This window comes from Muntiacus reevesi, chromosome 2 (genome assembly GCF_963930625.1).
Source record: "Muntiacus reevesi chromosome 2, mMunRee1.1, whole genome shotgun sequence".
Classification (NCBI taxonomy): Eukaryota; Metazoa; Chordata; class Mammalia; order Artiodactyla; family Cervidae; genus Muntiacus; species Muntiacus reevesi.
The window spans coordinates 122,639,717-122,655,161 of record NC_089250.1 but is presented as its reverse complement, the minus strand read 5'-3'; the positions used below and the strand labels follow the sequence as shown (position 1 = coordinate 122,655,161).

The following is a 15,445-nucleotide window of genomic DNA, read 5'->3' as shown; positions in this document are numbered from 1 at the left end:
GGTGAGGTTTTATTACTTTTGTGGGCTCTGTTTCCTTGCAGCCAGGTGAGAAACCTATGCTGTGCAGGCTGAAGGACAGAGGGTGTTGTCTTGTCTGACCCCGGCGTCCAAGGCCCGGAACGGCTGCTTTTGTTTGAACTGCAGAATGGCCGGAGGCAGCTGCTTTTCTGTTGACTTGAGATGCCTGTTCCCACGAGGAGATCAGTAGGCATTTAGTACAGCTATCCTGGCCTCTCCGCACAGTGGGTCTAATTTACCGTCACCTCCTAGGGACATAGATATAATTTTCTTTTAGCCAGCTTTATATATTATACAATGTCATGTCATAGAAGACATACATACAGCTTCTACATTTCTGAAGGTTCCAGACGTGTAAATTGTTAACTAGCCTTTAATAGAGTATTAGTGTATTGGGAAAGCTTTTACTTTGAGTGGAGTGAGGCATGCACAATGCCAGCCTGCTAAGCCAAAAATTCTCTGGGGCAAAGAAATCCATAGACTGTGGCTGATGATGCCATGCACTGCCAGCATATTGACTCTAATTGTCTTAGCCAGCCTAGATAAAATAATCAGATGGAACCAAAATCATTTTCAAAGCAAGTAATAATAAAATGCACATTATTAAAATGAAAAGCAACAACACAAAACAACCTATTCTTCCTAAATGCTCACAGTCCCAATTGTAGTCTAGAGCTAAAAATTCATTTTCTTTTCAATCCTCTTCTATTCCCAGTGTCCCATGAAGAAGCCCAGAGTAACAAGCACTTTATTGTGTGTGGTTTAGGATGCACTCATTCATGCATGACAGAGTAAGAATTTAAGACTCAGAAAGAAACCCAGTTTGAATCTGGGCAGAAAACGATGACTACTAAACTGGAAATGGAAGTGCCCTAGAGAAAGCAAAATGCTGGTGGGAAGGATTTACCAAACTCCAGGTCTTTGATGTTACAGCGGAAGACAACTTCTCCATTCACCATGAGTTCCACCACATTCCAGTCTTCTATCTTCTCTAGGAGGACCTGGTGTCCATCTTCAGCCAACACAGCTGGAAAAGATGGAGAAGGATGTGTGTGCCATGGGGACAGATGAACCTGACATGCAGATGTCTTCACGGATGGCAGCGACCGGCCTGCTCTCCAGTTGTTCATGGCCGTTACTCAACATCCCTGCTGGGTGCCCTCCTGGTACAGCCTGACATGCCCTCCCCTCTGCTGGGAAGCACAGCCAGAGACCTGAGAAATTTTGGTTTGGGTCGTGATTTGCACCAGAGCCACATGATCAGTGAAAATACGAGCTTTCTCAAGGAAGAGTTTTTGAGCTTTCCTCATAGTAGGTGATACTGTGTTGGAGGGGATGTAGGAAATTAGGTAAATTCTTTTCCTGATAATGGAAATATCATTTGGTCACCTTTCTGGAGGGCAGTTTGGAAGAAAATGGCAAAAGTCTCAAATGCCTCAAAAATTAGAATTAAAAAATGATTCTAATCTCTGACCCAGGAAATTGCACTTACAAAAAAAAATCAGAAATACAGGCAGACTTTTACAACAATAAGCTCCTTTCTGTAGGAATATAATATTAATAATGAAATACTGTGAATTACTTACATGCCCAATAATAAGAAAATGGTCAAGTAAATGGTGGTAAAGATGATAAGATAAGATTTTAGTTTGACATTTAAAAAATGTCTATGAATTTTTAATAGCAAGAAAAAAATTTGTAATATAAGCAAAAAATCAGGGTTACATTTTAAGATGTATTAAAAATATGTATTCAGTGTAATTAAAGTATGTGTATATATTAGGAAAAATAAAACTAGGGGTTAGCTCTGTGGTGAGATTATGAGAAACTTAAAAAAAATTCTTTTAGCATATTCTAGGCTTGTTAATAATATTGAGAGACAAATGTTTTCAAAGTTAATGGACTACATTTTTATTCTCCCCTTTGAAATCTGCATTTTAGTTATTATATTCACCAGTGCCTTCCCTAGAGGCCAGCTATGGGAAAATTGTTATTTATTTTATAAAAAATGTATTCTTTATTATGGAAATGCAAGGGTATATGGGCTTAGGAGAAATGGCGTGCATGGGACAGCCTGGAGCTGTGTTTTCTCCAACACATTTCTCCCCAGGTCCTGATATGCTCACACTATAACCTCCATGTGGGAGTTTGTGCACTACATCATCACATTTGGCAGTCTTTGTCGGTGAGGATTTTGGTGAGGATGGAAAGAGAAATCAGATGGGAGGAGGGCATGTTTTTCAAAGTTTCAGCATTTCAATCAGGCCTATGTGGAGAAAAGCTAACAGTTATGACAGTTAATTGCATTTAATTACAGAGACAATTGCTGTTTCAAAATGTTGGCGTGTCCACTTCTTCATCTTTTAATCAGTTCAGGAACATCCAGCCCCAACTGTGAACATTTTGATTGTGTGATTTTAATTTCACTTCTGGAAAGGAACTTCAGAAAGCAACTCAGCGAGGATCTCCATTAACAAGATAGCACTCCTTGGGCACCCAGGGGTGGCCCTAATTGTCCTCGTGTCTGCTAACATCTTTCTCTACAGAATACCCACATCTTTGGCATATTTGTATTATTGTATTCTATTTCAGTGTCTTATTCTTAAACATCTTTGGAGGGAGGCACTCAGTTTGGACCAGGGACTTATTTAAATGAAGCTGTCCGCCCAGTTTGGAATAGTGAGTGGATTTTCTAGGGCATAAAGGCATAAAAACTGTCTATAGACAGTTTTCTGGGGATCCTATGCCCCCTGGCAGTGCCTGCTCAGGTGAAGGGAGACACAGCCTGAGAGGGAAAAGCTACAGACTGGTAGGTAGGAGGAAATTTGACTTCCACGACCCTGGTTGTGCATTGTCTGAAGACACCCCTGGGACATGTAGTTCAATTTGAGTGGAAAAAATCAGGAACAAAACAGCTTCTGCACTCTCATCTTATACCCCACCCTTATCCTAATAACCCCGAACACCAGCTCTCCAAAGCCTGGGGGTTCTGGAGAGAAGGAGCACAGGTTCTGTCTGGGGCTGGCCCCTGTGTCCACAGGATAAGGGATGAGAGGCTTTGCAGGAGATCTGGGAAGATGTACCCCCCCTCCCCACGACCTGACATGGTCCTTTCTCTGCAGGGCACATCTGACTAAGCCTCACATGAGCATCTGGATTTGGGGTTTGCTTTACGAGAACAGCGGCACTCTTTTCATGAAAAGTGTACCTAAGACATAGGGTTTGATTCACCAAATAACCCACTCTATGGAGGTGGAGGGCAGTGCTCAAAATGGGAATCTGCCTCAATATCTGAGCAGATGAAGTCTCCCAGGAAGAAGTCCTTGTAACAGAGCATGTCCTTCTTCAATTTGCCTTATAAAGCTCTCTGCTTCCTTCACTGACCACAATCCATCCCCCTCCAGGGCGGGGAGGGGCCTGTTAATACAGCTCATTGAATAAACAAACTCATAATGGCATTGGACACCTCCAAGGACTCTTTTGACATAAATCTGCATCTTATTAAAGGGATAAGCCACCTCAGAGTCTACATTGTGTATTCATCCTCAGGATGCCCATCCCCTTCTCACCAGTCCACAGTCCAGGATGTGTTGAGCCTGGCAGTAGGGCAGCGAGTCCAGGCTTAAGGGATCAAACTCAGAGAAGCACCAGAATTCCTGCAGTTCATCCAAATGCCACCTCTCTACATGGAGGACCCATTTTTTTCCTATGAGCTGCTATGGTTGCCTATTCAAAGAAAGGTCAGATAAATATACTCTGTGCAACAAAGTCTTTGCAAAGGTAGTGGCTAAACTCCAGCATAAATCAACCAGAAGCTGTAAGGCCACCTGCAGATAGTCTGACTCTTTGAAGTGGCACCTCATTCTTCATGAGGGGAGCTGGGTGAACTGCAGGGATATGGAAAAGCCTCCCTCTTTTCAATACTGGTGGAACCGTGTGCCATCTACAAATGATTTAGGAAGTCAAGGCAAACAAACAGGCATCTCCCCCTCCTCTGCTCACCACAGATGCAAAATCGATGACCATTAACAAGTGCAGTTAATGCATAACTAGGGACTGGAGGATGGCACCCAGAGCATCTCAGCTAAATAAGGATGGATTCTATTCTCATGAGTCTCTTCCTCTGTAGCAGGTCATTTGGCAGACTTAAGTATAACAGGCAAGGGGTAACCGTGGCTAGGGAAATTAACACTCTTTGTTAAGTATGAGTTAGTTTCATCAGTCTTGAGGCCATAGTCAGGACATTTTTGCTGAGCTTTTATAATTTATAGTAATGAAGAAAGAACTAAACATTTCAGATTGCTTAAGGCAGGGTAAGTTCAGGAGAAATCAGGCATATTTCCAAAGCCAGCAGGGTTTCGGGAAATGATAGAGGACTACGGTTTTTAAAGAAACACACAGAACTTGGAGGCAGGTTTTACAGACACGGGTCTGTGCCTGGTGTGATGTGTGCATGTCTGTGTGCTCAGTCCTGTCTGACTCTTTGCATTCTCCATGGACTGTAGCCTGCCAAGGTCCTCTGCCCATGGGTTTTCTAGGCAAGAATACTGGTGTGGGTTGCCATTTCCTCCTCTAGAGGATCTTCCTGACCCAGGGATCAAACTCACATCTCCTGTGTCTCCTGCATTGGCAGGTGGATTCTTTAACTACTATGCCACCATGTGAGTTGGGTCTAAAGTGATGGGGGAGTGTCGGACAGAGAAAGGGGAGCAGATGCTCCCTGCTTTGCTTCTATTAACACTTTGGAATTTGTCACTGGCCCTCAGTAAATATTGGCTGAGAGTATTGTATAAATTACCATTCAGGGATACACAGAGCTAACTTTAAAAATCAACCACCTGCTGACAGCTTGGAATACTCAAATCTCCTTCAACCATAAAAATTCTCCTTTCCATTTTCTCAAAATACTCCTTCTCCTCCCCTACTGTGGAAAGAGCTGCCTGGACTGTTTATTTCCTCATCTTCACCCACTCCCTCACCTCCTGCAGTTGTAGCCTCAGCCCACCTTCTGAACCTAAACTGTCAGAGGTGAAGACCCATCAGTACATTTGTTGACTCACCCAGTTCTTCCCCCCAACCTTCCAGCAGATTGATGCTCAGACCTACCTCCTTTCTTGCTTCTTAAAATACTTGGGCTGCCAAAAAGTATTTTAAACTCTCAATTTTATCAGATTGTAAATGTAATGCAGACTAGTGATTTCTTAAAACCTTTAAAATTAAAGAAAATAAAGGACAAAATTTTTAAAATCACTTATAATACTTCCCCCTCTCTTTGTCTTTTTCAATGGAAGCGAGTTCATAGTGTAGCTAAAATTCAGGAGTATGCTTTATTCTTTTAACATTATGTTGTGGTGATCCAGCCTGTTAGTATACATAGATCTGCCATAGAGGGTTTCACGTGATGGATGAACTGCAATATATCCAGTCGCTCCTTTTTCCGGCTGTTTCCAATTTTTCACAATGACCAAGGAATGCAGAAAATGTTCCTGGGCATGCTTCCATGTGTGTGTGTGAGTTTTTATATATCTATGTAACTGAGAAATGAAGCAACTGGATTCCACAGTATATGGTTAAGTTTTACAACACTGCCAGGTTGCCCTTCAAAGTGACTGTGCCAACTTCCCCTCCCATCACAGGTCTCTGAGAACACTCTTTTTCTATGTTCTTCATCAACCATAAATTCATCTTTTTCTAAAGATAACTCCTGCTAACAGTGTGGTGCCCATTAGCCATTTTCTCTTGAAATTCTTATCTTATCCTATGCCTCCATGTTCTCTGTCTTTGCCCTCCTCAGAGGGTGGCAAAAAGTGGTCTGCCCAGCTCTAACTTTCCTTTGTTTCCTCCACAGTCTCTCCTTCTGGGTTCCAGTGTTCAGCTCTATGCAGGTTCATTTTAACTAATATTTATCCATCCTTAAGATATTCCAGGCACAGTTTCAGACTGTAGGACACAGTGGAGAATAGAACAGACAAAAATCCCTGCTACCCTGAAATCCTGGTAGGAGAGAAGGATAACAAGAGAAATAAGTGAAACATAGTTATGTTGGATACTAATGTGCACTAGGAAGAAATAAAAGAGGAGGGAAGGGAGATAAAGAAGATGGAGGCAGAGGGAAGTGTTGATATTGTCAATGGAGGTGCTCAAGGAACACCTGTCCATGAAGGTGACTTTTGAGAAAGACCTGAAGGCTGAGGGAGTAAAGACCAGGCAGGAATGTGTAGAAAGAGCATCCCAAGTTGAGTACTTCCAAGCTCCAAGGTAAAAGTGGGCTAGGTGTGTTCAAGGTCAGCGAGGAGGCTTATACAGTTGGAGCAGAGTGAACAGGAGGAGAGGGTAAGCAGCAAAAGGAGGAAATGAGGTTAGGGAGGTCATGTGGAGCCTGGCTGTCCACTGTAAGCCTTTGGCTTCTGCCTTGAGTGAGCTAAGAGCAACCGGAATATTCTTGGAGGCAAGAGCTGTGCTCTCACTCAGGTTTAATGGCATCGCCTGGCTTTGGGGCTGAGGATAGACTACAGTGGACAAGGTGGTCACAGGGGACTCAGGGGACTCAGTGAGGAGGCCAGGGCAGTGATCCAGGCAGGAGATGACTGACAGTGGCTTGGACAAAGAGCCAGAGGGTGGTGGGAGGGAAGGTAAGACATGGTTGAATTCTGCAGGATGCTTTGAAGATAGAACCAACAGGATGGGCTGCTACATGAAAGTGGGTGTGAGGGAAAGGGAGGAGAGAAAGATGCCTGCAGGGTTTTTGGTTTAAGTGAAAGAATGGCACTGCTATGAACTGAGATGGAAAAAATGCAGGAGTGACTGGTGAGTACTACAGAAGCTAGTTTAGAAATTTTGAACACATTGGTATGAGATGCTTACTAAGCATTCCAATGACAATGAGAGGTCCTGCTTGCAGATATATGATTCACAAATCTTTTCTCCCATTCTAGATTTTCTTTTTTACTTTCTTAGTATTGTTCTTTGATGCACAAAAGTTTTCAATTGTAATGAAGTTCAATCGTACTGTTTTTTCTTTTGTTACCTATGCTTTGATGTTTAAGAAATACTTGACAAATCTAAGGTCATTCAGATTTGCCCTTATGCTTTCCTCTAAGAGATTTTTAGTTTCTAAATTTAGACCTCTGATCCATTTTAAGTTCGTTTTTAAATATGGTATGAGTCTAATTTTACTCAAAAGATATTCATGTGGACATCCAGTTTTTCCAGTAAAATTTATTAAAGAATAAAAAATTTGCCCATTGAAAAGTCCTGACACTCATGACAAAAGTCAGTTTACTAGAAATGTGATGGTTTACTGTTAGATTCTTGATTCTACTCCATTGTTCTATATGTTTATCCTTATGATAGTATCACACTATTTTGATTACTATAATTTTGAGGAAGTTATGAAATCAGCAAGTGTGATACCTCCAACTTTGTTCTTTCTCAAGATCATTTGGGCTGGTCTCAATCCCTTGAAATTACCTATGGATTTTAGAATGACTTTTTCCATTTCTGCAAAAAAACCATCATCAAGATTTTGATATGAATTGCATTAAATCTGTATACCACTTTGGGAAGTATTGTCATCTTAACACTATTAAGTCTTTCAATCCATGCAAATGGTATATTTTCCCATTTACTTGGATTTTCTTTTATTTCTTTTAGCAATGTTTGTAGTTTTCAGTGTATAAGATTTGCACCTCCTTGGTTAAATCTGTTTATATGTATTTTGTTCTTCTAGATGCTGTTGTAAATAGAGCTGTTAATTTCCTTTTCAGATTGTTCATTGCTATATACAGAATTACAACTGATTTTTGTGTGTTGATTTCATATACTTAAACCATGCTGATTTTATTAGCTCAAGCAGTGTTTTTGTGAACTCTGGGTTTTTCTAGCCAGGCACTGACTGGATCTGAAGCACATCTTCCTGACCCTTTCCCCCCATCTCCATCCTCTTAGGGAGTACCAATACTTTTACTTTAATCCACCACCCCTTTATGGCCGTTCTGGTCCAAGCTAATATTATCTCTCCCTTGGACCACCCCAACAGCCCCTTATCTCCCTGCTTCCATTCCTGGCCCCCTCTAATCTGTCCTACTTGCAGCAGCCACAGTTTCATTCCTCTGCCTAATACAATACAGCCTGCTGTATCTGGCCTCTGTCCACCTCTCCAGCCTCATCCTCCCATCAGTTCAACAAAGACACAGGTCATTTGTTCATGCTTCCAGCTTTTGCAGACATCAGTCCCACTGCCTGGAAAGCTCTTTCTTCCTTTTCCCTAGTTAGCTTCTCCTCATTCTTTAAAGCTCAACTCAAATGTAATTCAGGCAAGTAAATCTTTCTAGTTCTCTTTCCTCTCCCCTCCTATTATGGCCAGTGGTAGGTCCCACTATGATTATGCACCTCCATCAGAAGCTTGGCACAACTGACAATTAGTAGTCAACAAGGACACACACACTTCAAGGTCTTGTATCTTGTTCAGCCGTGTGTCCTCAGTACATGGAAGAGTGTTCAACAAATACTAGATGCTCAATAATGAAAGATCAAGGAATAGACTCTGCCATTTTCCAGCCAGGTGACCTTGGAAAAGTCACTTAATACTCCTGATCCTCAGTTTCCCAATGTGTAAAGCAAGGCATGTAACCTTTCTATTCAGGAAATTTACTACTCAGCACCCAGTGGGCTCGCCGTGAATGTCTGTTCTCCCCTTAATACTAGGCAGCAGGGGTTTAGGGAAGATTTCCAGAGAAAGTAAGAAGGAAGGAAGTCTAGGCAGAGGGCACAGCCTGTACAGATGTTCAGAGGCTGGAGTGCACCTGAGCACATGCCGTTGGATGGCCCTTTGGCGCTCGGCTGCCTACCTAGCAGGCCCTCCAGGCGATAGGTGCGGTGCTCCACTGACAGACCGATTGAGCTGTATGGCCCATAGCGCATGATGACCTGCGCGTTCTTGGGCATGGCCGGGACTCTTGCTGGGGTTACAGCGCAATACACACTGCTAGGCAACTGCTCTTCTGGCCTTCGGTGGGGGTGGGCGTGGTCATGCGTGGGTGGGCGGAGCCACGGAGGTTGTGGAGGATTTGCACCCCAAATCACCAACCAAGGACCTGGCGTGGGGACTGGGGATGAGGAATCCTGAATGCCTGCACCTAGGGTGTGCCTACTTCTCAGGTGCAAAAAAATGTAGTGATGTCGGAACCACTTGCTCTCGCAACCCTCACAAGCCGGTAAACACGGTATTTCAACCTGGTGTGGCAAGTGTTAATGATAAATAATAGCAGTTAACAACATATATAGCTAGTTACAGAAAGTTTATGTCAGGCGACAAGCTAAGCACATTCCATGTTATCTCATTTAATCATTTTGCCGTTCCTATGAAGTAGGTTATGTTTTGTATTTACAAAACAGAAGCTTGGAATGGCCAAGTAACCTTCCCAGGCAAGTCAGGCATGTGGTATAAATTGGAACCCTTTGTAAGGTGTGTATAATGTCTTTTTATTTCTCTAGCCTGGTATTTGTTGGAATTCTTGAAACTGTGAATTTAAGTCTTTCATCTGTTTTTGGAAAATTTTGAGCCGTTATCTCTTCACATATTGCTTCTGTCCCATTTACTCACTTTTCAGGGACTCCAGTTAAACATATGTTACAGTTTCTCAACATATTCTCATTGCATTCCCACTGTATTATTCTCACTGTCTCCTTTCCTGTGTTTTTCTTTCTTCCATGCTTCTTTTGGGATTGCATGTGTATGTGTATACATATGATCATTTTTGCTTGTAATCCAGTTTACTAATTTTCTCTGCAATTGTGTCTTAAATGCTATGAAACCCATCAATCTAGTTCATTATTTCAGCTGTTTATTTTTCAACTCTAGAATTTTAGTTTAGTTCCTTTTCAAATCTGCTGTGCCACTTTTTTATACAGTTGAGTTTCTTGCCAAGTTTTTTAGGCCTGGTATTATCTTCTTGATCATTATAAAAATAGTTGTTTTATACTCTGTGTTTGGGAATTCCACTATCTGGAGACCTTGTGTGTCTATTTCTATTGTTATTTCTGCTAGGTTCTGTCGATTTGTCTTGTCTCCTAGAGTGCTTGGTTTACTTTAATTTTATACTGGACACTGTATTAGAAAAATTATTTGTAGAAATAATTTGAGGCCAAGCATGATGTTATTTTCCTCTATGGAAGACTTTATTTTTCACTTCTTGCCAGGGCCTGGTAGCACCAGCAACCCAGGATCATCTTAATACAATTTCAGGATTTGAGATTTGCTTAGCCATCCAGATGGCCTGAAACTGGGCTGCAGTCCATGTGGAGGTTGGTTTATTTATATTGTTTTCCTCATTTCTATGGTGCGGTCTTTTTGGATCCTGGCCCAATGAGGGTGATGGCTTACCAAGATTCATTTGGTGTGTTTTAACACTCCAGTTTTTGGAAGCCAAACTCTGCAAACTCAATATTGCATCTCATCTTTTAGGTTGCCTATTCAAGATCACTAGATAGCTCCAGAGAAAAAGCATCTCAGTGTTATGCTTGCTCTCATTCTCTCCCTGATCTTAATCCAGCTAGCTCTTTTATGATTTTCAGGAAGATTTTAAAAATATATATGCCAGGTTTTTTTTTTTTTTTTTAATATGCCAGGTTTTTAAAGATATCTTATGTTGGAGTCAGAGTCTGAATTAAACTACTCTATTGTAATCAAAAACAGAAATTCTCCCATTGAGAATTTTGCTGGAGTTGCACTGACTCTAGAGATCAACTTGGGGAAAACTGAATATTTCTGGGACCTTCTTATATATCATACTGAAATATCTCTCCTATGGGGCTTCCCAGATGACGCTAGTAAAGAACCCACCTACTAATGTAGGAGACATAAAAGACAGATCCTTGGGTTAGGAAGATCCTCTAGAGTAGGAAATGACAACCCACTCCAGTATTCTTGCCTGAGAAATCCCATGGACAGAGGAGCCTGGCGAGCTACAGCCCTATGGGGTCAAAAAGAGTCAGACATGACTAAGTACATGTGCACACACACACACCTCTCCTTTATTTAGATCTTCCTCAATGCCTTTAAGTGTTGTTTATCATTATCTATGTATGGTTTTGCATGTGTTTTGTTAGATTTATTGCAAGTCATGTATTTTTTTTTTCTTTTTTTGGGGGGGCCACACCATGTAGCTTGTGGAATCTTAGTTCCCTGACCAAGGATCAAACTCATCCCCATGAGTGAAAGTGCCAAGTTCTAACCACTGGACTGCCAGGGAATTCCCTAAGTCCTGTATTTAGCATTGTGATTTTATTGTTGTATAAAATGAAGTTGACTTTTATATATTGATCTTATGTAGCTACCTTAACCATTTCTTATGATTTCTATTAATTTTTTATTATTCATCTCCTGAGTGGGAAGATTTTAAATCACCACTTCAGTTTAAGATTAAAGCACTATCCAGAAATTTTATTTCTTCTTACATCAGTCTTAATTAATTATATTTTTATAAGAAAATTTCAATCTGAGTTTTTGGACATTTTTGACATAAACTGGTTGGTGTATTTTTGCCATCTTTTTATTGTCTACTTTATTGTGGCTATGTCAGTTTTTATTCATAATATTGCTTATTTCTGACCTTCTCTTTTAATTTTATTGGTTTTACCTGTGACTTGTCTATTTTGTTAGTCTTTGAAAAGACTGATTTCAAAGTTGAAAAGTTGAAAAGAATCAACTTTTCCGTTATTTAGCTTCTCTGTTGTTCTTGTTTTTTCTTTCATTGATAGCTGTTTTTGTCTTTATTACTTTCTTTGAGTTTATTGGTCCTTCTAATTTCTTTGAGTCTACTGTTCCTTCTACTTTCTTTGAGTCTACTGTTTGGTCCTTTTTCTTACTTTTTTAAGCTATCTTAACTCATCGGTCTTTCCTCTCTCCTTTTTTCTGTTGTAAGTATGAATTTCCCTCAAAGCATCACTTTTGCTGTATCTCAGAGGCTTTTTAAAAAAAATACAGTTTCCTGTGCTATATAGTAAATCCCTGTTATTCATCTATTTTATCTGATTTTAGTTTCCCAACCAGGGATTGAACCTGGGCCCCCTGTATTCGAAGCACAGAGTCTTAACCACTGGACTGCCAGGGAAGTTCCTATCCTAGAGGTCTTGATATGAGGTATCTCTATTTTCTTGCTCTAAATATTTTAAAATATCTACTATTATTTTTTTGACCATGGGTTTTAGAGTGATGTGTTTTTTGGATTCTGGAATATTCTTAGCCATTTTCTCTTTAAATAGTGCTTTCTCCCTATTCTCTCCCTTTTTCATATATTTTATTTCTTTGCAATGTTAAATGAATCTATTTCATAGCTCCTCTCAGTCATCTCTTTTCTCCAGCCTTTGCGATGCTGTTCACCTATTTGTCTTATCTGCTGCCTTCCTTCCTATAAGCCATTTCTTGTGCTGTTTTTTGCCCGTGACCTCATTTTTAATGGAGCGTTTTCTCCCATGGGGGTTTGGTGTGTTCAGGGTTGTGGAAAGTGGTTTTGTATTTGATCCTGCTGAGGTCCTTTGGCTCTTACTGACCTAGGCAATTTAAATAAATTATTGGTTTGGAATTCCTGCTTTAGAGATAAGATGTATATACTCAGATTCTACATCCACATATAGCAGAAATTTATAATTAAATTTCTTGTGGATGTCTTTTTTCCATCATCTGCAGTCCTATGTGAATAGCATGGTTCCTTAGTACTCTCCTGGACTGATGGGAAGAGCGTTTCTAGTTATTTTTACAGAGTTAGGACACCTCTCTGAGGTTCTGGTTTAGTGTGGGGCATTTAGCTGCAGCTCCGACCCTGGCTGGGCTGAGGTTATGTCCTCTCAACTTGCAGGGGTGGAAAAGACCACTGTCGACCACTGGAGTCTGTGTCTGGTCCGATACACCTTTAGCTCCTGCTCACTGCTCTGTTTTGGATACTGTTTTTTTCCCCTTAGAATTTGGGTTTATTTTCTTTCTTTTGAACTTGACTATGTGTTTAAAATTTTTTTCCTTTGTGTGTATGTCTTTACAGGTGGAAGGGACCCTTCTCTATCAGTTCAGCCTGCTGTTTTGCAGTTTCATAAATATAAGAGATAGAGACCAAGGACAGAAACTTGGGATCCAATGAGTGAAAGGAACAGAAATGGGAAGTGAAATCCCACGAGGAGATGGAAGAAGCAGTAGGAGAGAACAAAGAGCGAGCTGATCCTTAGGATACAAGGGTGAACAGGGCTCTGAGAAAGGCCCTCTCTTGTGATATGAGGACAGCTTTCCCTTCAGATGTCACACTGTTCACCCTGTAGACTCAAGAGGCTGCTGTGGAAGGAAAACTCAGAGAAAGAGAAAAGCTGAGAGGCTGCCTCGATTCATAAAGGGAAGCCAAGGTACTGGTTCTCCCTCTGTCCCCAGGGGGAACTGCTTAGGCATAATTTGGAAACTCGTGGTTGCTCTTGTGAACCTGGGAGGGACTCCTCCTTACATTTCTACCTGAATGTACCAATGTCCACCTCCCAGAACCTTCAGATGAACAGGAGGGGAGTGGCATTATTTTGCTCATTGGGGGTTGGCTTACCTGTTGTTACTCTTCTCTGTCACCTACATCTGGTTATGTTGGGGCCAACAAGAGCAAAGCCACATTCCTTTCATCCTGTTCCTTCATATCCCCTCCATTGCTCCTGGAATATTCTTAGTCATTGTCTTCTTGGATAATGCCTCTTTTGCATCCCAATCACACAAATTCATACACTTGAAGGTTCCTTTTGGGCTTTGACCAGAAAGCATTTGGGCTTCTATTTGGAGGGATCTTGGTTCTGGTTCAGGCTTCCCGGGTAAAGAATCTTCCTGCCAATTCAGGAGACTCAGGTTCGATCCTGGGGTTGGGGATCAAAGGAAATGTCCACCTACTCCAGTATTCTTGCCTGGAGAAGCCATGGGGTTGCAAAAAAGTTGGACATGACTGAGCGACTAAACAATAACAACGACAGTTCAGGTTCTGTGGATTCTTGGGGTTGTGGAGGGGGTTTTGCAGTTTGGAATATATCTGTGCAGGGTGCAGGGCCATGCAGGGTTCAGGAAGTGTGTGCACATGTACTTGTGAGCCTGTAATAAGAATGTCAAATTTTTATATCACTTCTAAGTTTTCGAACAATGACCATCGTATGTCATTTTGCCACAACCCTGGAAATGGGTAGGGCTGATATCAATATTCCCATTTTACAGATGAGGAAACTGAGGGCTAGATAGGTGAAAGTGGCATTCCCCAAAGTCACTCTATCTTGCCATTAGAGCTAGAGCTGTGTCTGTAGTTTAGGCATCCCACCTCCAAACCTGATGCTTTTCCCTCCACTTCATTCTGTGTATGCATGTTCTTACAGACTTAAGTGGAGACACCCATCTCTATACCCAACCTGATCACAAATACCCCATGAAACCTCTCTGTCCTTCACCCTATACATGCCACACACTAGAAGAAACTAAGTTCTTTCTTGCTCTCTGTCTCCCAGATCCTGTTTTTTAGACATCCACTGCTGCTGTTGTCAGACCTCAGACAAAGGCGAATGAATTGTTGACCCAGCTGACAGAATTTACTACACAATTTTTTATAGCATTTCTGGGTAGAAACAGCAGCCAATGCCATCTTTCTTGGCATTACTTTTTATTGAATATAGACTTACAGTCTTTAAATAATTTGAATATAGTGCTTTCAATATACAGTTCTTTAGTCACACATATATTTCTTTAAAGCACAAAACTATAACTTAAAATCAAAAGGCTATAAATACACATGTACATATTGCCATAAATCTAGAACTGTTTTATAAAAATAGAACTCAAATATCAACTTTATATATTTTGGCAACTTAGCAGTATGGTAAGGTGGCCACATACATTTTTATTATGCATCATTGTCCCCCCAAATCTGAGTCTCTAAGTTTCGTTTTCCATCTCTCTGAGGACTCGTGGGACAGTCTCCTCTATCAGGGTCCCCACAGAGATGGCCATGGCCATGGCTCAGCATTGCCTTTACATAAAGGCTCAGTGTATCCACCTGAACTTGGAGGGGGAAGACCAGCTTCCAGCCCCTCCCTCGGAGGGAGGGAGGAGCTGTTCCCTCCTACCAAACGTCTGCCATCCACACATGGTCGATATCGGAATACACAGTTAGTTTCCTTTACCTAAGCTCAGAAGAAGGGAAATGTAAGCTTGGTTCTGACAAATGAGCGTTTGAGAGAAAGTCTGAAATAAACATCACCTGAACAGTGCCTGCTGGGGTAACATCATCCCGACAGCGGGCACCAGTGCCCACCTGCTCAAAGGTCCTTCACACACGTGACCTACCATCCTGACCACCTCACAAGGCTGGGATGCTCTTATCCCCATTTGATGATGGAAGAACTTGAGTCTCTGGACTTTTTAAGTCTC

General features: G+C 41.4%; 1 protein-coding gene across 1 annotated transcript; it reads right to left on the bottom strand.

The window, feature by feature from the left end:
- Positions 1–201: 201 nt before the first annotated feature.
- C2H10orf53 (chromosome 2 C10orf53 homolog) lies at positions 202–8,964 on the bottom strand. Its single transcript, XM_065919952.1, has 3 exons — positions 8,868–8,964; positions 926–1,045; positions 202–266 (listed from the first exon to the last, which is right to left on the bottom strand). Exons 1-3 carry the CDS (start codon positions 8,962–8,964, stop codon positions 202–204), a joined length of 282 nt encoding a protein of 93 aa, XP_065776024.1.
- Between the last annotated feature and the right edge of the window lie 6,481 nt (positions 8,965–15,445).